We start from the raw sequence: 23795 nt of genomic DNA, 5'->3' as shown, positions 1-23795 counted from the left end.
TCGCTTCAGTCATGTCCAACTCTGTGCGACCCTATGGACAGCAGCCCAGCAGGCTCTTCTGTCCACAGGATTCTCTAGGCAAGAACACTGGAGTGGGTTGCCATTTCCTTCTCCACACAACCTAGATCCCCGCATGTGCATTTCACCATAGGGTTCATGCTCCCATGAGAGTCTAATGCCGCTGCTGATCTGACAGGAGGCGGAGTTCAGGCGGTCATGCAGGCCCATGGGGAGCGGCTATAAATACAGATGAAGCCGGCTTCCCTGATGGCTCAGTGGTAAAGAATCCACCTGCCAATGCAGGAGATGCGGGTTCAATCCCTGATCCGGGAAGATTCCACGTGCTGCAAAGCAGCTAAGCCCGTGCGCCACAGCTGTTGAGCCTGAGCTCTAGAGCCCCCGGAGCTGCAGCTAGTGGTACACATGCCTAGAGCCTGTTATCCACAAGGAGAGAAGCCACCACAATGAGAAGACCGTGCACTGCAGTGAAGCGTAGCCCCCGCTCGCCACACCTGGAGAAAAGCCCGAGCAGCAACAGAGACCCAGCAGAGCCAAAAATAAAGAAATACAATTATTTTTAATAAGAATATAACAAATATTTTTTAAAGAGAAGAAGAATGTAACAAATATTGTTAGAAAAAAAAAAGCAAAGAAAGGGGCAGGAGAAAGACACAGTCCAATGAGGTAGCGTAAACCCAATCCAAGCTCTCTTCCTTAGGAGAACACTCCCCTGAGTAATATCTTTGTGTAGATGGCTATGGCTGAAAAATCGAGGGGAGGATTTACCTCTGACTGGAGAAGGCAAGTTCATTCCCCGATTCAGTAGGTTGTGTGAGAGTGGATGGCTTAATCCGTGGAAATTTTTCCAACTGTACAGTCATGAGGTAAGGCATGCCACCACCTCATTTTGACACTTGTATTACAATTTCCGTTACTTGTTCATTCCTAAACCCACTCTCAGGCCATCAGAATGCTGATGGGCCTGGAATAAGTGAGGCATTTGCCATGAAGTGATAGCTACACTATCAAGAAATCATTTCCAAGTACCTGCCTGGGGGGGTGGTCAGATCCCCAAATACGCAGTTAACATGGCAGCCCTTCCCTTATGGCCTAACCTCCTTACTCCTGAGGCTTTAACCACTGGTTATGCAGAGACAGTGTTCAATCTAAATCCAAGATAAAGCAATCATCGGCAAGCCTGTGCTGAGGTGGTCTTTAAAGCAGCACCTTCTAGAAAAGGGAACCCTTTTACACTGTGGGTGGGAATGGAAGTTGGTGTAGCCACTATGGAAAATAGCATGGAGGTTCCCTAGAAAACTAAAAATAGAATAACCATATGATCCAGCAATCCCACTCCTGGGCATTTATCCAGACAAAATTGTAGTTCAAAAATACACATGCACACCTATGCTCATAGCAGCACTATTCACAACAGCCACAATATGGAAATAACCTAAATATCCACTGACAGATGGATGGATAAAAATGATGTGGTACATATATACGATGGAATACTACTCAGCCATTAAAAGAATAAAATAGTGCCCCTTGCAGTAACATGGATACAATTAGAGACTGTCATACTAAATAAAGTCAGAAAGAGAAAGACAAATACCATATGATATCATTTATATGTGGGATCTAAAATGACACAAATGAATTTATCTATGAAACAGAAACAGACTCCCGCACATAAAGAACAGACTTACGGTTGCCAGCGGGAAGAGGTTTGGGGGAGGGACGGAGGGGGAGGTTGGGGTTAGCAGCTGTAAGCCATTATATATAGAAGGGATAAACAACAAGGTCTTGCTGTATAAAACAGTGAACTATATTCAATATACTGTGATAAACCATAATGGAAAAGAATATAAAAGAGAAGGTCTGTACGTGCATAACTGAATCGCTTTGCGGTGCAGCCTAAATTAATGCAACGCTGTAAATCAACTACACTTCAGGTTTTAAAAATTACCAAAAAATTAAATAAATAAAGTGGCTCCTCCTAAATACATTTAAGTTAGTGACGTGACGCAGTACAAAGAACACTTACCATCAAGGGCCAGCTCTGCCCCTCATTACAGTGCAAATTCAGACAAAGCACTTTACTTCTAAGTACTTCAATTTCCCATCAAGGAGATCCTCATTATTATGCTATTATCTCATGGGATCACTGTAAGAATGAGTGAGCCTCTCAAGTGTCATACTAACATTAGATTCATTATAAATTGCCTTGGTGTCCAGCTATTTCTGCAAATGATGCTCCAACACTTATCTATGGAGGAGCAGCTCCTGAGGCTTCTAGAGTGCCTTCTTTCCCCTCAGCCTGGTCCCAGGCAACATGTCTAAAAGCCAACCTAATGAAGCAACTTAATTTTAGACCCTTTGCAAAGTTACCTACAACCATCTGAGCTGTTTAATCAAATTAGAATTTAACAGGGAAATAAATAGCAGCTCCACAGAACCAATGAGACCTTGGATGATTTAGCAGATTAAAGGGCAAAGCACGGACTTTTGTGGTGGTCCAGTGGTTAAGACTGTGCTTCCATAAAGGGAGTGCAGGTTGAGTCCCTGGAAGCGGAGCTAAGATTCCTCATTTCTTGCCACCAAAAAGCCAAGCCATAAAACAGAAACAATATTGTAACAAATTCAATAAAGACTTTTAAAATGATCCACGTCAAAAAAAAAAAAAATATATATATATATATATATAAAGCAAAGCAGTCTCTCAGTATAAACAGGAAAGAGTGTCCCCAGGACACTGATGGCCCAGAGGAGCCTGCTGTGATGACAGGGACACCAGGATATTTTGCCCTCTCAAGACTTCACAGAGAAGGGTCAGGAGCCCTGACCTCCCCACAGAAATGGTGAAACTGACCGGGGGACAGGAACCTTCAATGGAGAAAGTCATCATGGACCCTTCTCGTCTTCTAAGACCCTGTATCTGTGCCAGCTGGGAATTTCCAAAAGCACAAACGTCAAGGATTGAGGACACACAGAGTACAGTATTTACAGTATCGGCTAAGAAGGTGACCAGCCCTCAGCTTTTCAAGAGCACCCGTCGCTAACAGGAATAGGATTATCGTCCTTCCAGCATCAGCAACTGAGCAGCTCGATGTCTAGATCCCACGTCACAAGGACCCAACGTGACACTGGAGGGCGGCAGTGAACCTGACTCCAGCAGCAGCTGGCTCTGCCCCAGGCCTGGCTCAGCAGGATGTTTACCTCCGCGAGATCACCTGAGCCTTCCAGAAGGCAAGGTAGACTCAAGTGTGGAGGCGGCTCCCCAACACAAACATTTTTAATTGTTTTGTTCATGATCATCCACACAAACTTGAGAGGTTGAAATGAAAAGTAAAGCCTCTTCGAGTAATCTGCAGTGGCTTAAAAAGTCAGAATGTGGGTTCATACATGAAGGCAGCAAAAACATAAAACTGTGCCATTTAATACAGTGGACATAAGCCACAAGAGACTATATAAATTAATTAAAATAAAATTGTGAATGAAGTTCCAGGTTCAGTAGCCACTTGCAGAAATCCTATGGAACAGCACCTCCAGATTATGTTGTTGTTTAGTTGCTAAACTGTGTCTGACCCCATGGACTATAGCCTGCCCAGCTCCTCTGTCTGTGGGATTTCCAGGCAAAAACACTGCAGTGGGTTCCCATTTCCTTCTCCAGGGGATCTTCCCAATCCAAGGTTCAAATCTGTGTCTCCCGCACTGCAGGCGGGTTCTTTACCACTGAACCACTACGAAAGTGCTCCAGATTACAGTCAAGTCCAAAAGATAAGACAAGATCTCATGGGCCAGGAAAGAGTTGTGTTTCCCAGAAATCAGCCCTGCATAATCCAAACTACAGTGCTTTGCCCGTGACAGCTCCTTGCAAACGTTCGCTCTCGGATGATGAGTCAGCTGGCTTGCTTTGCATTTGGGTTTTCCTCCGGCCTGGGTATATTTGCATGCCTCCTTTCACTACCTTTCTCTTCAGCCTCTCCTGCCTGTGAAAACCTTGAGCCTCTCCTCTTTCAAACGGCTCTCAGGGAGTTGTTTCTTCTCCATTAATCTGTCAGTGTCAACCTACCAACACCCTTGGGGGTGTCACGGAAGCAGCCAGCTTAGCACATGGCATATGTGTTCTGTGACTCATTCTTTTGATTTTCTCCAACTTCTACTTGTGTGTTGCCAGACTCCCCTTGGGCTGGGCCTCCCATCCTTCTGGCCCTGGGGGCTGTGTGTGGCTGAGGCAGGTCACACACACACACACACACACTGGTTCCAACTGCCCCACCCTGGGAGGCTGTGAGTCATCCCTAACACCTGGCCAGGTGTTGTTCTGCTGCCCCCTTGACTCTAGCACAGATTCCGCGCCCTCCAGGTGCCCCTGAGTGACAACACACCTCCGCCCCGCCTCTGGAACCCGACATGGACGTCAGGGCGATGGAATGCGCAGCCCACGGTTTGCCGGGTGCACACCTGTGAGAATCTTCGCTTGAGTTTGTTTTGCCTGAACTTCTTTCGGCCCAGGAGAATTCTGGAGACCCTTAGACTCCTCCTCCCTCTCCTTCTCACATCTGACAGCTGTCAGACACCAGAGCTGGATTGTCTTACCTTCCTCTGTCTTGAGATCTGTCCACCAGCACCTCCCTTTACACAGCTCTGTCCTCCTTTTTTCTTTTTGCCTGGATTATTGTAGGAGCCATTTTCCTGGTCATTTCACCTTCACCTCAACCCTTCTGGCCAGTGTCCTAGGCAGCAGTAAGAATGATCCTTCTAAAAGCAAATTAGATTGTGTCACTCTGCTATTAAAAGTTCTTTAGTGGGGACTTCCCTGGTGGGCCAGTGGCTAAGACTCTGAGCTCCCAATGCAGGGGGCCCAGGTTCCATCCCTGGTCAGGGAACTAGGTCCTACATGCCGCAACTAAAGGTCCCATGTGCTGCTACTAAGACCCAGTGCAGCTAAATAAATAAATGTTTTTTTTAAAAAGTTCTCTAGAGGTTCCCCATTGTCTTGGGATCAAGTTCAAACACCTTAGCAAAGTGTTTGATGGCCCTGATGGCCCTCAAGGCCACTGGTGGCCTGACTCTCAACTCTGCAAGCACCTCCTTTGGGAAGAGCTTCCGAGCAGCTACTGGGAGGTCCAGTGGTTTTGTTTTCGTTCCTTCACTGTGTCCCCATACCACTCTCCAGGCTCAAGCCCACCTTAGGACATGTGTCTGTCTCCTCCTCAGGCTGGGGGTCACTCAGGAGCAGGCCCTCATGGTTACTCCATTTCCAGTGCACACCACATGCTAAGCACTCCATGAATGCTTGAAGGCTGACAGTCGCAAGACCATTTTAGGAATATGCTCATGTTGAAGTCATAGTGATGCAGCCGGAGCAGGACCCCTCCCCTGAGCAAGAGAAGAAAGCGGGTACTGTTACCAGGGTGGTGAGCAATCCCCAGCCTGGCTTGAAATCATCCAGAGGAGGGTGGTTTGGTGAGACAGGCAGTGAACAAGGGCCAGTCTGGCTCTGAAGATTGAAACTGCCATCAGCCATCTGGAAACAACCTCACTGCTGATGACCAGACTAACCAGCTACAGAGAGCCTGGCTCACCACTCCGCCAAGGGACAGGTGGCAGCTTTAAAGCTCTCGGTGGGTTCCTTTAATACCAGGTGGGCAAGAATATAGAGACAGAAGAAGCTCTCTCCTACCGTTCAGCACAGGGAAGTCTGCTCAGTGTTATGGGGCAGCCAGGATGGGAGGGAGGTTTGGGGGAGAGTGCTGCTGCTGGCTCCGTGCGCTCAGTCGTGTCTGACTCTTTGTGACCCCAAGGACTGTAGCCCACCAGGCTCCTCTGTCCATGGGCTGAGCCAGGCAAGAGTACTAGAGTGGGTTGCCATGCCCTTCTCCAGGGGGTCTTCCCAACCCAGGGATGAAACCCAAATCTCCTGCATTGGCAGGCCGATTCTTTACTGCTGAGCCACCTGGGAAGCCCCTTGGGGGAGAATGGATACTAGTATGTGTGTGGCTGAGTCCCTTTGCTGTGCACCTGAAACTACCCCTACACTGTTAATCAGCTATATTCCGATACAAAATTTAAAAGTTAAAAAAAAAAAAAAACAACTCACGACTGAGCAGAATCTTTGGAGCTGACCTCTGGACATGAGTCCACCATTGCCTCAGACAGCCGGCTTTTCAGATGAAAGCATCTTTCTTTCCTACTGACACACACACACACACACACAAACACACAAGCAGTTCTCTGTGGACAGAGGAAACTCAGACTAGCCCAAAGCTGACCCAGGACTCACTCATATTTTATGAGATCATCTTGGTGTAATTGAACATTTCACCAGGTAACTCACCAGGCTGAACCAGAGGCTTTCTTTGAGATCAGTTCAGTTCAATCACTCAGTCATCTCTGACTCTTTGCAACTCAATAGACTGTAGCACGCCAGGCTTCCCTGTCCATCACCAACTCCTGGAGCTTACTCAAACTCATGTCCATTGAGTCGGTGATGCCATCCAACCATCTTATTCTCTGTCTTCCCCTTCTCCTCCTGCCTTCAATCTTTCCCAGCATCAGGGTCTTTTCAAATGAGTCAGTTTTTCTCATCAGGTGGCCGAAGTATCGGAGTTTCAGCTTTACCATCAGTCCTTCCAATGAATATTCAGGACTGATTTCCTTTAGGATGGATTTCCTTGCAGTCCAAGGGACTCTCAAGTGTCTTCTCCAACACCACAGTTCAAAAGCATCAATTCTTCAGCACTCAGCTTTCTTCATAGTCCAACTCTCACATCCATGACCACTGGAAAAACCATAGCTTTGACTAGATGGACCTTTGTTGACAAAGTAATGTCTCTGCTTTTTAATAAGCTTCTAGGTTGGTCATAACTTTTCTCCCAAAGAGCGAACGTCTTTTAATTTCATGGCTGCAGTCACCATCTGCAGTGATTTAGGAGCCCAAAAAATAAAGTCCGTCACTGTTTCCATTGTTTCCCCATCTATTTGCCATGAAGTGATGGGACTGGATGCCATGATCTTAGTTTTCTGAATGTTGAGTTTTAAACCAACTTTTTGACTCTCCTCTTTCACTTTCATCAAGAGGTTCTTTAGTACTTCCTTGCTTTCTGCCACCAGGGTGGTGTCATCTGCATATCTGAGGTTACTGATATTTCTCCCAACAATCTTGATTCCAGCTTGTGCTTCATCCAGCCTGGCATTTTGCATGATGTACTCTGCATATAGGCTGAATAGCAGGGTGACAATATACAGCCTTGACGTACTCCTTTCCCAATTTGGAACCAGTCTGTTGTTCCATGTCCAGTTCTAACTGTTGCTTCCTGACCTGCATACAGGTTTCTCAAGAGGCAGGTCAGGTGGTCTGCTATTCCTATCTCTTAAGAATTTTCCACAGTTTGTTGTGGTCCACACAGTCAAAGGCTTTGGCATAGTCAATAAAGCAGAAGTAGACATTTTTCTGGAACTCTCTTGCTTTTTTGATGATCCAACAGATGTTGGCAATTTGATTTCTGGTTCCTCTGCCTTTTCTAAATCCAGCTTGTACATCTGGAATTTCATGGTTCTTACACTGTTGAAGCCTGGCTTGGAGAATTTTGAGCATTACTTTGCTAGTGTGTGAGATGAGTGTAATTGTGCAGTAGTTTGAACATTCTTTGGCACTGCTTTTCTTTGGGATTCGAATGAAAATTGAACTTTCCCAGTCCTGTGGCTGAGTTTTCCAAATTTGCTGGCATATTGAATGCAGCACTTTCACAGCATCATCTTTTAGGATTTGAAATAGCTCAACTGGAATTCTATCGCCTCCACTAGCTTTGTTCATAGTGATGCTTCCTAAGGCCCACTTGACTTCGCATTCCAGGATGTCTGTCTCTAGGTGAGTGATCACACCATCATGGTTATCTGGGTCATGAAGATCTTTTTTGTATAGTTCTTCTGTGTATTCTTGCCACCTAGTTCCAAAGAATAGCAAGGAGAGATAAGAAAGCCTTCCTCAGTGATCAATGCAAAGAAATAGAGGTAAACAATAAAATGGGAAAGACTAGAGATCTCTTCAAGAAAATTAGAGATACCAAGGGAACATTTCATGTGAAGGTTGTGATCAGATTACAGAGTAATTGGAAGACCTGGAGCACAGGCCCCTCTGTGGACACAGCCAGGACCCACAGACCTTTCAGAGCAGCAATGGCACGGGCGAATAACTGCATCCCGGCAGAACCAGCAGGGCCTCATTTCTTTTTTGTTTCTGTGCTTTGCCTGAGCTCCACTAGGTAATCTTAAAATAGGGCATGGCAGGAAAATGGGGCAACTGTCAGTTTAAATTGCAGCTGCTTCCAGAGCATCATCCTGCCTTTTCAACAGATAAGCAGGATAGCCTAGGGTCAATCCTTCCACAGGATGACTCTGCCATGCGGACAGGTCAGACAAACACCAATTGGTTATTCCCACTCAGTGAAATCCACGGTACCAAGCCTTGCTGACATCTGACCCCAAGAGTTCCCCGTGTTAATTGGACTGAGCAGCTCAGAAATTGCATGAGCGAAGATTATAATAAAGTGGCTCTTTTCACATTTTATGTAGTGCTGTGTGTTTCCATTTGCAACCTCTTATTAAAATCCCGTACTTAAAAAAAAAAGATTTCAACTGCTTTTTAAAACCAAAAAACTTGTTAAAAACCTATTAAAATTCAGATATCAAAATTTTAAAAATTTTCAGTTGCAAGATGTGATTATTCAGAGGCATAACTGCATTAAGTATAATTTGTAATTATAGCATTTCATCTGTAAAACCTCCTTTTGTTTTACTGTTACATTGCTTTCTTTTTACAGAATTATAAATCACTGGTGTCCAAGACACTGTGTTGGGCGGTATGGGGCGATAGTGATGAGTAAACTGTGCCTCGCTCCCACCCTCGGGTAGTTCATAGTGTTGGTAAAATAAGACATCACACGAATGCCTGCAGGTCAAGATAGTATCTGATGAGTGTGATAAGAAGGCAAGGGAAACCTGGGAAACCTTCCTGGAGATGCTGATTTTCAGTTGGATATTAAGACACGGGCAGGTACTGGGGAGCTGGGAGTGGGGGGTGGGGAGCCAAGGTAGGCACAGAGGTTACAGGCGGAAGGGACAGCCGGAGTCAGAGAGAGGCACACTGGGGAGCAGGTAAGCAGACCAGTCTCCCCGCAGCACAGGAAATGTGCACCAGAGCGCCCCCTGGCGGAGGGGGTGGTGGTGTTCACATCCCCCCCCAACAGCCCTTCCTCAGGATCAGGAGGCAGGAGGGCGCCCTTCTTGCTCCCTGACGCTGCTGTCAGACCACCGCTCCCCTGGCTCTGGTGGACACGCCATCCGCTGGGGCTTGTGCTGCTTCATTCCACCATTCCCTCCTGCCGTCATCCTTGTTGTCTCCTGGCCACTCTCCCCTCTTCAGTGAGGACCGGCCGTGGCTCCCTTCCTCTCCACCCCGTCTCCTGAACTCCAGTCGCAAGCGTGGATCAGCAGTCCCCAACCTTTTTGGCACCAGGGACTGGTTTCATGGAAGACCGTTTTTCCACAGACCAGGGGGCGGGGGATGGTTTGGGGATGATTCAAGCACATTACATTTATTGTGCACTTTATTTCTAACCTGATGCCACCGCTGATCGGACAGGAGGTACCGGTCTGTGGTCCAGAGGTGGGGGACCCCTGGCCTAGATGAGTTCAGCATCTACCTGGGTGATCCAGCCACACCCTGCCTCCTCAGGTCCCCAAGCATCTTAAAGGTCCCCCTCCATCCCTCTCTGCTACCCTCCCCAACACCACATCCTAGTTGGCATCATCAGATAAAGTTCTCCATCTCTAAAAATTACTGATCACCACCAGCCTTCCTGCTCGTCTGCTCAACCACTTCTACTGTGACACTTCTTCCCATGGGGAACCTCTGGCTCACTGGTTCGTCTCCCTTTGCCCTCTTATTGCCCACTCTGGGCTAAACTTCCCTTCCCAAGCAGGCTGTGTTCTGTGTTTGACCCTCTTAACGTTGCCTTGCCCTTTGTTTTGTTTCCATACCTCTCTGGCAAAATCCTGCTCATCCATGGTCTCTGAGTCTGTACCCAGGCTGCTGAAAACTGTACCGCCCTCCCCTCGTTGCCATCCAGTCATCAATGTCTCCACCTCTGCTCCGGAGCCCACCTCCTAGCTCTCTCCTCACTCCATCCGTGGTCCCTTCCATTCCTGCACCTCCCAACTCTGTACTAGAGCCTTCCCATCTGTGTTTAATCATGACCTAAGTTCTCAGGGCTTCCCTGGTGGCTCAGATGGTAAAGAATCTGCCTGCAATGTGGGAGACCTGGGTTCGATCCCTGGGTCAGGAAGATCCTCTGGAGAAGGAAATGGCAACCCACTCCAGTATTCTTGCCTGGGAAATCCCATGAACAGAGGAGCCTGGAGGGCTACAGTCCAGCGGATCCCAAACAGTGGGACACAACCGAGCAACTAACACTAAGCTCTCCTGTCTAAAACTTTAGCAGAACAGACCTTCCTTGAGTCCACATCCCCTCCACTTATTTCTTCTCCCTCACAGTCAAGGTTCTTAGAAGAATCATTTACTCTGATTGACTCCATTTCCCCACCTCTTACTCACAATGCAACCCACTCCAACCTGGCTGCCATGCACATCGTCCCACAGAAATGGCTCTTGGTCAGATGCCTTCCACGTCTGTGGTGCAGAAGGCCTCCTGTGGTCCTCACTGTGCGCGACCTCTCGGCAGCTCTGACTCACCTGGCCACTCCACACTCCTTGAAATGCTGTGTCCCTGAGCTTCTACGAAGCCACAGTCTCCTGATTCTCTCCTGGCTTCTCCTGCTCCTCCTTTCTCCAGTCCTGGGATTCCTCCAGGCTTGCTTCTCTTCTCACTCTACACCTGGGAGTAAATCCTGGTTTTCTGTCACAGGCTTCTTAGGCAATAATGATGACTTCTTTGCCTCTTCTTCTCACAATAATATTTTGAAATGCATAAAATAAGATGCACTTCCTATTCACAATGTAATCCACTTCACTCTGGTTGCCCATCAGCAGGCCCAGTGCTAAAGTTCCCAGCCTGGCCCTTCGTTCTATTTTTTCCCTCCTGGCTGCACCACACAGCATGTAAGATCTTAGTTCACCAACCAGGGATCGAACTCATGACCCCTGCGGTAGAAATGTAGAGTCATAACCACTGGACCACCAGGGAAGTCCCCGTCAGCTCTGTAAGGGCAGTCTTTGAGTCCTTATTCTCATAGTCCCAACATAAGTAGCTATGTTGCCTTTTCCATCGGAGGGTCCCTGTTAGTGTAACTGTATGCTCATCCTAAAGCACCAAGTGTAAGATAAGACATTTCTTTTAAAATTTATCTTAATTGACTTTACTGAGTTGATCACTGATCTCTCATTGTTACCTGATGATATTATGAAGACAAAGGTTGTTTTTTAATATTTATTTATTTATTTGGCTGTGTCGGGTCTAACTTACTGATCTTTGTTGCGTCGTGAGGGATCCTTCATTGTGGCATACTCACGGACTTCCGTAGTTGCAGGGTGCGGGCTTAGTTGCTCTGTGGCCTGTGGAATCTGCCCAGACCAGGGACTGAACTTGTGTCCCCTGCTTTGGAAGGTGGATTCTTAACCACTGGACCACCAAAGAAGTCCCGGCCAAGATTTTTTAATCTAAAGAAACGAATGTCTATGATGAACCATACATTAGAAGACCAGCAGCATTTTCCAAAAGTACCTCGTTTATCCCAGCTGCCCTGAAAACACCTGTACTTCTCCATCTATAGCGCCACTCTCCCTTTCCCTCCAGCATTTTACCAAGAGCTTCTAAACATACGGAAAAGCTGACTGAAGTGTACTATGAATATCCACCTCCCCACCACCTAGATACTACAGTGTTGACACTTTGCTGTACTTGCTTTATCACGTATTTAGCCCCTTATCCATCCATTGAGCCATCTTGTGTTTTGGTGCATTTCAAAGTAAGTTGCAAACATCAGTACTCTACCTACTTCCCCCTGGAAAAAACTTCAGCGTAAGATGTTATGGAAAAACCCAAACGAACTTTTTGGCCAACCCAATACGTCATTCTGGAGAAGGGAATGGCAACCCACTCCAGTATTCTTGCCTGGAGAGTTCCATGGACAGAAGAGCCTGGTGGGCTGCCGTCTATGGGGTCACAAAGAGTCAGACACGACTGAACGACTAAACACATACATACATCACTGCTGCTGCTGCTGCTGAGTCGCTTCAGTCGTGTCCGACTCTGTGCGACCCCGTAGACGGCAGCCCACCAGGCTCCCCTGTCCCTGGGATTCGCCAGGCAAGAACACTGGAGTGGGTTGCCATTTCCTCCTCCAATGCATGAAAGTAAAGTTGCTCAGTCATGTCCGACTCTTAGCGACCCCATGGACTGCGGCCCACCAGGCTCCTCCATCCATGGGATTTTCCAGGCAAGAGTGCTGGAGTGGGGTGCCGTTGCCTTCTCCGACATACATCGTTAGCTAGAGTTGAATATTTGTTTACAGTTTTTGTGATTTGATTTGTTCTATTTTTTTCCTATTTTTAAATTTTAGAGGTAAAAATTACCTCCAGTGACTTATACAGATATTAAGAGTAGTATTTCATGAGTTTTGATAAATGCTTGTAACCATATAACCTGACCCCCCACTGAGTTTCCATTATCCCATGCCCCTTCCTAGTCAATTCCTGCCCCATCCCTCTCAGAGGCAACCACTATTCTGCATGTTTTCACCATAAATTAGTTTTGCCTTTTCCCATTTTTTAACACTCTTTTCAGTTTAGCTTTTAAGTCATTTCAGACCCTTTTTAGAAATAGGTCGAATATAGATTCTAAACAGATGAGCTAAAATAAATGAACCTACTCAATAATTAAATTAAAATTACATACAAGTTACAAATTATAGTATTTTCCCAAGATGACAAAGACTCTTTCTAAAAGATAATATGTAGTTGGAGAATACTTGTAGAATCTGGCATGTACATCTGGAAATGTAAATTAATACATCATTTCTGGAGGACAGTTTGGGAACAAAAATTTGTAAATCTTTGTGATACTGTTAATCTACCAATATAAATTCCCACTTCAGGAATAAAGAAATAATTGATGATGTGCATAAATATAAAAGAATATTCATCATAGCATCATTTACCACAGAAGAAGTTGGAAGCAACCTAAATGACCAACAGAAATAATTATGACAGAGCCATACAATGTGAATATATTATAACGACAGAGAGAGCTGTTAAGAAAGAATAAACTTTACTCAGTGGGTTTGTTAGAGTAACATTTGTATTGTGATTCTGAAATTATTTCATGTGTATTGCAGAGTAAAAAATTAACAAATGTTTTAATATAACTGAGGAATACAGATTTTAAATATGAGAGAGAAAATAAAAGAAAGGAAGGGAAAACCCCATAAAATATTTAATTTTAACTTTAAATATTTCTATGAGCTTATAATTTTTAAAATACATATTTCTAATTAATTCCAGTGAAAAGACTTAGGAACACTGTCCCTCCATTTGCAATAAATGCACATAGCAAGCAGATATTGATTTCTAAATAGCTTTCTAAACTAGAAGGAACTAGAGCTTACTGGGAAAACAACTGATTCTAGGTCTGAGCCAGGTAAAGTACAAGGTTAGGCTATGAAATTTTACTGTACCAGAAAGCGAAGAAGTGCTCAGAGACTCAAGTCAACAGCAGACTAGAATGAATTCCCATTCACCACTTCTTGAGCCTCAAAAAATGTGATGAGATAATTAAATAAAATATGCCCGTGAGACCACAATGATAACAAACAAGTAAACACAAACAAGTAAACAAACAAGAAGGGAGGAAAGGAAAGTTCTTTAGAGAAGAATACCAGCTAATAATTAGAGAAGAAATGATAGGAAAATCATCATTTTGCTACTTTGATGTAACTATCAATTCAGTCAAAGCACATCAAAAGATGCTAAAATTATTGAATAAAATGTGTAATTAATAGGCTATTTAGTGTCAAAGAATCATCCCATAGATTACCTACTAATTACTAAAGGGAAACATGCACTTTTATATTAAAAAATAATATTAAAAAAAAAAACTAACAGTCAGAAACCTAGCAGTCAGCTCCTTACCCTAGAGACCAAACAGTGTTGTTTTGTGCTGAGGTGATGGATACCACCACCTGTGCAATATTCTTACACAAAATGATTAACCCCCAATTTTATTATGAGAAAGCTTGCAAATCCAAAACACACAACCTTCTATGAGGCTGAGACTTTTCAAACAGTAAAAATCATGAAAAGGCAAAAAGGGCCGAGAACTAGAGAGACATAGCAAGTGCATGCAACTGGCGTATCTTCACTGGACGGTAGATCGAAACAGGCACTCTGGTGACAGTTCAGTTCGAATATGCTCTACATATTAGGTGATGTTATGAAGCTATTAAATTCTCTTGGGTCGGATAACAGTATTGTGGCTTTGTAGGAGAATGGCTATTTTGATAGGAGATGCATGTTGAAGTATTTAGGGGTAAGAGTATCATGAAGTCCAGTCACTTTTAAATTGTTTAGAAAAAGAATATATATATTAATTATATATATATATATAGAGAGAGAAAGCAAATTGGCAAGGGGAAGGGTAATGGATGTTATTTCTATTATTCTTTCAACTTCTCCATAGATTTGAAATTTTTAAAAATAAGGTTGAAAAAATTGTAGAAAGGTATCTATGGATACAATGTATTGTTAAGTGACAATGTAAAGTATGGTTCAATTCTATTTCTGTGAAAAGAAACATTTATGCGGATACATAAACATATGTGTAGGGTAATGTTAGCTGCTATAACAAAGGGACCAAAAATGTGATGACTCAATCAAGACAGAGGTTTATCTCTTACACATATGATGGCCCAGGTTGGCTGAACCAGATCAGAAAGCATCTCTCCTCCACTAGGATTCACAGGGATTCAGGCCTGTAATGTTTCTGTTTAACACATGCCTTTCCAGCTGAGGTGCAGGGCCAGAGATGATCTCTGAAGCAGGCTGCACACATCACTCCCGCTCCCACCCCATCAGGGAGCCTTTTCTCCCAGGGCAACACCTTGTTGCAGGGGAAACTGAGTCACTGAGTTCGGGGTGGGCGGCACATCCCAGCTGTGGCTCTCATCGCTCGAGCAGGGATTTCAGTGGAAAGCTAGCAGTCTCCAACAGAGTCATTAAAAAGGGCTCTGAAACAACACAGACCAAGCGATTTGCAGTTTTTATTCCAAGGTTAATGGAGCTTTGAATGCTTTAAAATTTCTCTCTTTGTCTTTAGTTTTCCATTATGAACATGCATTTTTCTTGCAATAAAGAAAAGACTTACATTTTATGAAAATAAGCCATTGAAACTACAAAAACATCATTTCACTGGCAAATTGGCTGGATGCTTCATTTTTTTCTCCCTGAAAGAAACATACAAGCTAATCTTAAATACCACAAATACCACATTAAAATGACAGCTTTCAACTCAGAAACCTTCACTTGGACCCTATTCTCCAATGCATTGATTCTCCATCCTTTGCTTGAATCTCAGAGACCCCCACGATGTGTGGGGGACTGTGCCAGCCAGCTATATTTCTTACCTCTCTTCCCCACGCCCTCCGTTCTGGCCACGTGCCTCACTGAGAATCACACCTCGTGTGTCACTCCATCCACACCTTGGCTTCTGTGCTGATTCCAGCCAAAGCCAGTTCCTATCAGTCTTTCATAGCAAATACCACCTAGAAAATACCACCTCCTCCATGAAGCATCCCTTCACTTCTCGTTTTCTTTCTTTTTTTGCTGTGAATGCCTCTGAAATTTAGAATCGGTACCACCCAATTTATACTTAACTAAACATAGTTTTGCTAGTATGGCTAGTATTGCGCCTCTCCCATTGCAAGCACGGGCTTCCCAAATGGAGCAGTGGGAAAGAACCCACCTGCCAATGCAAGAGATGGAAGAGATGCAGGTTCAGTCCCTGCGTTGGGAAGATCCCCTGGAGGAGGAAATGGCAACCTACTCCAGTGTTCTTGCCTGGGAGATCCCATGGGCTGAAGAGCCTGGCAGTCCGTGGAGTTGCAAAGAGCTGGACATGACTGAGCACGCCCACACTGCAAGCGCCTTACTTGTATGTGGGGGCTGAAGACACAGTAGGTACATATGATGCCTTTCAATTAGATGTTTTATGACTTATTGTTTCGAGTAGGAGGTATTTTCATGGATGACCTCCACTTAAAGGCCATCTTTTACGTTCTTCAGATGCTCCTCTCACAGAGGGCAGTCTCAGTGTGCTACACAACACTATACTGGAGTGTTCAAATTTTTTAAATCCAACAATTTCCTGGCCACATACCACTTCCTCACTCACTGCCCACCACACAGAACTCCATCTCAGAGAACACTACATTTGCTTGTCCCCCAAGCATGAAAATGTATGGTTACCACCCATGTAAACCAACCATGATTTCTGAAGCACATGAGGGATTCAGTTGGGTTTAAGAAATACTAGCAAGTGTCATAAAACAGGTCATGTTTGCCATTTCAGTAGCTTGCAAAGCTTTCAGCCAGAGGCCCTTCCCCAGGGGGATGTCTCATAAACAGGAAGCAGGGTCTACTAAAGACCCACAATGCCTCTCCTTCAGACAGCAGCCCCAAAGGTGATCAAAGATGATGAAGACGTTAACCCCATTCCAACTTGCTAGCATGAGAATCAGAGAAAAGATGGCAGACAGGAGCATTTTCTCTATAGCTGTCGTTGGTAGAGACAACGGCTCATGAAATTCAGGTACATGACAGCCCAGCTGACTCCCAAAAGCTTCTCCTGCTGAGTCCCATCTCATCCAACCCCACCTGGCAGCCATGTCTTCAGGTGGGAGACACAAACGGGGTGAAGAAGCGGTGGGATTTAGGTGAGTGGTACCCAAGTCCAAATCCCACCCCTGCAAAATTACTAATCTGTTCTTTACTGTTGTTCAAGTTCACAATCCTGGTAAGCAATTTCAAAATCGTCCTGCACATGGGAAGAACTTTGCTGCCCTTGGTGGTGGTTTAGCTATTAAGTCATGTCCAACTCTTACGACCCCATGGACTGTAGCCCACTGGGGTCCTCTGTCTTCCAGGCAAGAATACTGAAGTGAGTTGCTATTTCCTTCTCCAGGGGATCTTCCCAACCCAGGGATTGCTGCCCTGACAGTTTTCTGCCCCCCGCCCCCAGAAAAGAAAACATTTAGCCAGCTTTGTGAGACTGCATAGAACCTGCTAACTTTGTATTTCTTGAATTCATAAAGGTACCCATCCTGTCCCGAATGCTATCGGGTTGGCCAAAAAGTTCATCTGGGGTTTCCCGTATGACGTAATAGAAAAACCGGAATGCACTTCTTGGCCAGTGCTATATTTATGCAAGCTGCCCTCAATTTTCAAAGGCAGTTTTTGTGTTTGAGGCACAGTAGGAACATGGACTTTGAGGACAACACTCGGAAGGCACACGTTTGCACCCACAGTCCCCTGGCCACCCTTCCCATGTCATTACTGTTTGAGTGTCGAGTTTCACAACCTTGATCCTTCTCTTTCACCATCTCATGAGAATGCTTTATTTCAAATGTAACAAGCACACTGGCTTTCTCTGGCACCAGCCTGACACTGCTCTTTGCCTGTTTTCTCATTCACAGCAAGTCATGTCCTGATCTCTACACTAGGTCACAAGATCTGCTCAGCTCAGCCTTCCATCCATCACGTTACACGTGGCTGCAGTGGGATTTGCACACACCAGTCAGAATTCAGCAACGGGAGGGAGGGAGGGAGGAGGCGGCATACCGGTTGAGAACCAGCTCCTTAGGTCTTGGAGATGAGCCATCAGGCAAGAGCTGGAAAATGACTTCATCCTTTCAGTTCCTGACGACTTCTGTCTCCTTGCCCTTCTGATCATCTCTGTTCAATGTCACCCTGCCGTTTCAGACTCAACATCAGTAGGTCCTTGTCTAAAGATCTAGTCACTCTCACATCCCTGGGGAAATGTATCCCACTTCCCAATTCTTGGGTCTCCACCTTCCAGAAGGTCTAACCAGAACCATTATGTTTCAAAATCCTACTTCAGTGCCCAGCGCCACATACATACCCTAAGGTAAATTCCGTCTTTTTCCTGTATGAGTTTTTCTCTGAACTTTTTTTCTTTTTTTTAATTGGTTTGATTAAATTTTTTTGTATTATTTATGTATTTGGCTGTGATGGGTCTTAGTTGCAGCATGTGAGCTCTAGTTCTCTGACCAGGGATTGAACCCAGGCCCCCAGCATTGGGAGCATGGAATCTTAGCCACTGGATCACCAGGGAAGCCCCTTTCTGAACTTTTGAGAGATTCTAGCTCTAAGGTAATATCTCAACTTTATTATGGACAATGCCCAAAGAGCAAGCTGGGGAATCTTTGAAAAATGTTAATTACAAAAATCCTAATACCCTATTTACAAATTAATTTCAATAATAGTTTCTTTAGTTAACATGGCTCTCTTAGGACTCTTTTCAGACTACCAAGAGAGAATCTAATGTCTGCACATGTATTATATAGCCTAGGCTTTCCAGTTTTGTTTGTTTGTGTTTCATGTTTCAGGCTTTGATTTTGAAAGACAGAGCTAGTTTTCTTCCTCTTAAAGGAATAGCAATGTGCTGTTGCCTCCACCTCCATGTGACATTTCAACATAGGAACATAAGGGAGAAGAAATGAAAATTGTAATTGCTCTTTAAACTTGCGAGAGGAGGAGACACTGTTTTAAAATCAGCTTTAAATCAGTATAATTTAATTATTATCATCTGATAATCTTTAAATGTTAAATATTTTCCATTAGAGCTTTATTGTCTGAAAGGGAAATTGTACTATATTTTTCTTAAGGCTAGATAAATGTCAACTGGCTACTTATGTCACAATCATAAATTATACAGCCTTTGGAAGAAATCAAGAGTCGAGTGTAGGACTTGCCCCACCTTGCTGTCCGTTGCTCTTTGAAATACGTGAAAACCCACTAGAATTTCTCAGAGGGGCTTATGGTTTTGGTTTCAACAGCAAGCAGTTAATGTTCAGTAGTTAGCTAGTTAACTGTTTAAACGGCTTAACATGAACGGCTAATTTCAAAAGCCAATGCTTACACGGCACTTCCTCAGCGCCTGGCAGTGTTCTAAGTGCAACAAACATATCCTAACTCATTTCATCCTCACAGAACCACCAAAAGGAAGGCACTATTGTTCACAGATGAGAAAACCTGAGAGGCAAAGAGATGAACTACCTAAAACTAACACTATGTCACACAGTCACTATGTGTAACAGCGAGGATTCACTCCCAGGATGCTGGGCTACAGAGTCTTATATATTAATATTACATTTTATTGCCAGAATGAGTTACTACAACTTCTTTCACCCAAGGCTCACCCTCCTTGGATAATGAAATGGGCTTTCAGGAGAGAGGATGCATGAGAATGGCTGAGTACGTGACAAGACCCAAATGAGGACACAAAATGTTGAAGTGATTGGCTTAAGATGAGTCAATGGAGCAAGCAGGAAAAGACCCCGTAGTGCATTTATAAGTATTCTAGTTCTTTCCACTGTGGATTTAGTTTCCAGCTGACAAAACACTCACTTTCAGCTGTAATTTCTGGACCTAAGAGTGATTATCATACTCGTAATATGTATGACTGAGTTCCTTTGCTGTCCACCTGAAACTATCAGCTATATTCCAACATAAAATAAAAAGTTTAAAAAAAAAAAAAAAAGAGGGATTCACAACTGGAAGTCAGGTTGATAGAACCAGGAACCAGAGAAAGATGTATTTGAAAGGCAAGTGCATGATTCCAAACATAATTTTCTTGTTGTGTGTTGCTTAATTGCTAAGTTGTGTCCAACTCTTTTAGGCATGGTTTAATTGGCCAAACTTTCTTTCACGTTTGGTACAAATGAAAGGGTGAAGGAAGGATAAACATGGCTTAACACCCCACCCAATTAAGAGTCTCTTCACCAACTCCTCTGGATTCACCACCACCTGGAGCAAGCAAAAATTCTCATTCTGGCTGAGGGTGGTGGGGAGAGACCCATCAGTAGCAGTGGACACTATTAACTGCTCTTGATGCTGTAACCATGGATATTGGTTGTCTTAGCCCAGAGCATCTTTCCTACCTTTCCACTGGCTGAAAATAGATGTGTGAGCAGGCTTCTCCATTCACTAATGTAAGTGTGTGGAAGTTTGGTCACATGCTCACTGATGTTCTTCTTGCCTATGACCGTCTTAGGCACCATCATTAATATCTGCCCACATTTCCTTCTCTGAGAATGGGAAGCCTATCTCATGCCCAGAAATGACCTCATGTTTCATCTTTGACATTTCAGAATCATCATCAAGGACTTCTACTAAATTCCAGATTCACAAGGGAAAAGGGAGAACAAGCAACTCATTATGTCCTTTCCTTCTTCTCGTCCCTTTATCTGAGGGCGGTCTGTTTTCTGAAAATGCAGAGAGAAACAATAATTATTTGTTGGAAGGCTGTCGCCAGGCTCTAAGTTACCAAACATGATTTATAATCCAGAGAAGAATGATCTGTCCACCTGTAGATTTGTACTGACTTCCCTATAGAAGACTGACAGGTGGGGGACTTTTTTGAGAGCTGAGTTTGTCTTACATTGCACCCAATAATTCAAAGCTATTCAGAGTATTTTCCTGAGTCAGGTGGCTTGAAATGAAAATGCCACGACTGTCAGCGAGAACAGGGAGCAAGATCAATACAAAGTGCCACCACTGGAGAGGCGTGGGGGGCATTAATTTAGCACTCTGTGTCAACAGAGGAATACATTTTCAGAGGACTTGCCAGTACAGACCATTGTGCAATGCAGGAGTATTTAGTGACCCTTTCCCTGGGAGGAGGGGAGGCAGTCCTTTGGTTTTATTTGCCATGGAGCACATCACCTAGCAAATCATATGAACACCAGGACCTAAGACCGTAAGGCAGGACTTAAATCACCTTCAAGACCAAGTTTCTCCTAATTATGTATTTTGTTTTCACTCTAAGTGTGGCAAAGTATGATAATTGCTCAGTCGTATCCAATTCTTTTGCCACCCCTTAGACTATAGCCCGCCAGGCTCCTCTGTCCATGGAATTCTCAGGCAAGAATACTGGAGTGGGTAGCCATTCCCTTCTCCAGGGGATCTTCCCAACCCAGGGGTCAAACCCAGGTCTCCTGCACTGCAGACAGATTTCACTGCATCTGTAAGGCTGTGTTAAGATATTCTGACACCACGTGAGTCATGATTTGTCCATGCATAGATTTATACTGACTTCTTTGCAGAAGACTGACAAGTAGAGTCTTTCTTAAAAGATTAATCTGTCTTTGCTGCACCCGATAATTCAGAGTATTAAATGAGGTCTCATTTATTCAGTCCCAACACACGTCTCTAAATTTCCTTTTCATTGTCAACTATATGATTAACGTAAGAAATGGTTCTTCCTCACCCACCCTGGAGTAGTTCAAATAACAAATATCAAGAAGTTTAAATGCATGGATGCTTTCATATGCAGCTTTTAACATGAGCTGTTTACTGGTCATCCAATTACTTAAGGGTCAGGAATTCATTCTTTTCATAATGTCATACCAAATAGACTCATTAACTTTGTTATTATTTCTAAATTGCTACACCCAGTCCATGAAAATCTGACTAGCGAAAAGGGCACATTGAGCTGGCAGGACACTCCGATGTCTCTGCTGAGAGGTTGCTGCATTTGGCTTGTCTCTTTTTCCTCTGCCCAGCAAAGAGGACCTATTGATCACTGATACTCAGATCTGATCTTTCATTTTCGGTAGAGTTCTGGTGATGAGGATGCTCAAGCCGAACCAAGATTATCTGCCACAAGTTCTGCTTGTAAGATCGATTCTAGACTTCCGGCAATTGACCAAACCTCAGTCAAGCAGAAACATAAGAGTACCATGACTCCCAAGAAATTAGAGAAAGCGGGCCCCAGCAAACCCCCTCCAGGTGAGTGGCAGGTTTATTGAAATTCACAAAATCTAAAAGGTGAGTGACAGTTTTCTATTTTGAAATTCACAAGCTTTTTTAAGTCTAGCATCACACCAAGGACAACAATCAGATAGGTGCTCTGATGACAGCCCAGTGTTTTTCATGTGGCTCATTCGGGTTTTGGAGGGTTTGATGATCTTCTGCTAGTGATCAGATTCATTTTGGAGAACATCAGGTTGAAGAGGTGTGAAGTAGGCAGAGTAAGGGTCTCCACTGCCCACGCATTCTGCCCACTCACTGCCTTTGTGTGGCACTGGCTTAGAATGGCTGCCCTTTCACCTTCGTCACCCTTCCAGGAAGATAAAGGCATTTGGCCCCAGGTATCAAGTTTTATGACTCAATACAGAGCATGAAGGGAAGCTTTCAAATGCATCTGAATGGCATAATTTACTGCCGAGAAAGAGAGTAATAAAGTTTTCTAGTTCTGTGGTTGTCCTCTCTGGGGGAAAAAAGGGAGGGGGGCCTTGATAAATCCTCCCCTTTGTGCAATCTGGTAAATAATTCACTCTTTAGCTGCCTTTGAAGCAAAGCCCGTCCTCTGCTTCAAGCAGGAGCGACTTAATAGTATCCAGAGAGGGGATAAATGCAGCCGGAAGTTTAGAGTCCCTTAGGCTCATCTCCATTAGAGCCAACATCTGTAGGACAAACTTGATTCCCCTGGGGAACTGACGTGGAAGTTGGGATAGCCAGGCAGAAAGGGCCGTCTTCTGCTTGCAATGGAATGGAAACGATCCAGATTAACTGCCCCAAAATTCGTAAACAGCATGCAATTTGTTTAAAAGCACAATGACTTTCTAATCCTAAATAGCTCCTGTTCTGCAACCACCCATCCAGTTAAGTCTGGATGCATTTTTAGACAATGGCAGCTCTCAGATTAACTAGGCATATTTTATAGCTTTAATGAAGTTGGGGAAAAACAATTGACTTCTGAAATGATGTCCTTTCAGGCAAAGCCCCAACTCCTTTTCCTATTTAATTGGCCAAATTTTCTTTTACCTTTGGTGCTTTAAAAGCAAAAGGCACAATGAATGGGTGAAGGAAGGATAAACATGGGTTAACACCCCACCCAATTAAGAGTCTCTTCACCAACTGTTCTGGATTCACCACCACCTGGGGCAAGCAAAAATTCTAGTTCTGGCTGAGGGTGATGGGGAGAGACCCACCAGTAGCAGTGGACACTATTACCGCTCCTGACACTGTAACCACAGATATTGGTTGATGCTCTGTAACCCAGAGCATCCTTCCTGCCTTTCCACTGGCTGAAAATAGATGTGTGAGCGGGCTTCCCCATTGTAATGTAAGTGTGTGGAAGAAGTTTGGTCACCTGCTCACTGATGTTCTTCTTGCCTGTGACTGTCTTAGGCTCTATACTTTAAAATTTGCCCACATCTCCTCTGAGAATGGAAAACCTATCTCATGCTTAGAAGTGACCTCATGTTTCTTCCTAGTTAACAACTGCTCATTTTGAAGTGTTTTAGTAGGAATTAGGTTTTTAATTCAACTGTTTAAGAATGAAATAGGGCAGATAAGATCACTCCTCAAATATTTCAAATACATGCTGTCATGGATCGAACTGAGGATGTCTTTTTAAAAATTGAATTTAAGTTTAAATAATGGAACTGTAGTCACTCGTTATAATTTTTAGCCTTTTTGCTAAAACTGGGTAGCCATTTGCATGCTGTGTTTTGTCCTTTGCAGAGATAAATCA

General features: G+C 44.2%; 1 protein-coding gene across 1 annotated transcript in view; it reads left to right on the top strand.

Annotated features, from left to right (window-relative positions):
- Positions 1-23795, top strand: part of MARCHF10 (membrane associated ring-CH-type finger 10) — an 89751-nt gene that overhangs the window by 19544 nt on the left and 46412 nt on the right. The window contains exon 3 of the mRNA XM_052658761.1: positions 21874-22045. Coding sequence (XP_052514721.1) covers positions 21874-22045 — 172 coding nt within the window. The remainder of the gene's footprint in view (positions 1-21873; positions 22046-23795) is intronic.

This window comes from Budorcas taxicolor, chromosome 19 (genome assembly GCF_023091745.1).
Source record: "Budorcas taxicolor isolate Tak-1 chromosome 19, Takin1.1, whole genome shotgun sequence".
NCBI lineage: Eukaryota > Metazoa > Chordata > Mammalia > Artiodactyla > Bovidae > Budorcas > Budorcas taxicolor.
Note: the sequence above shows the minus strand (reverse complement) of the source record. Positions and strands in the feature narration are given on the sequence as shown.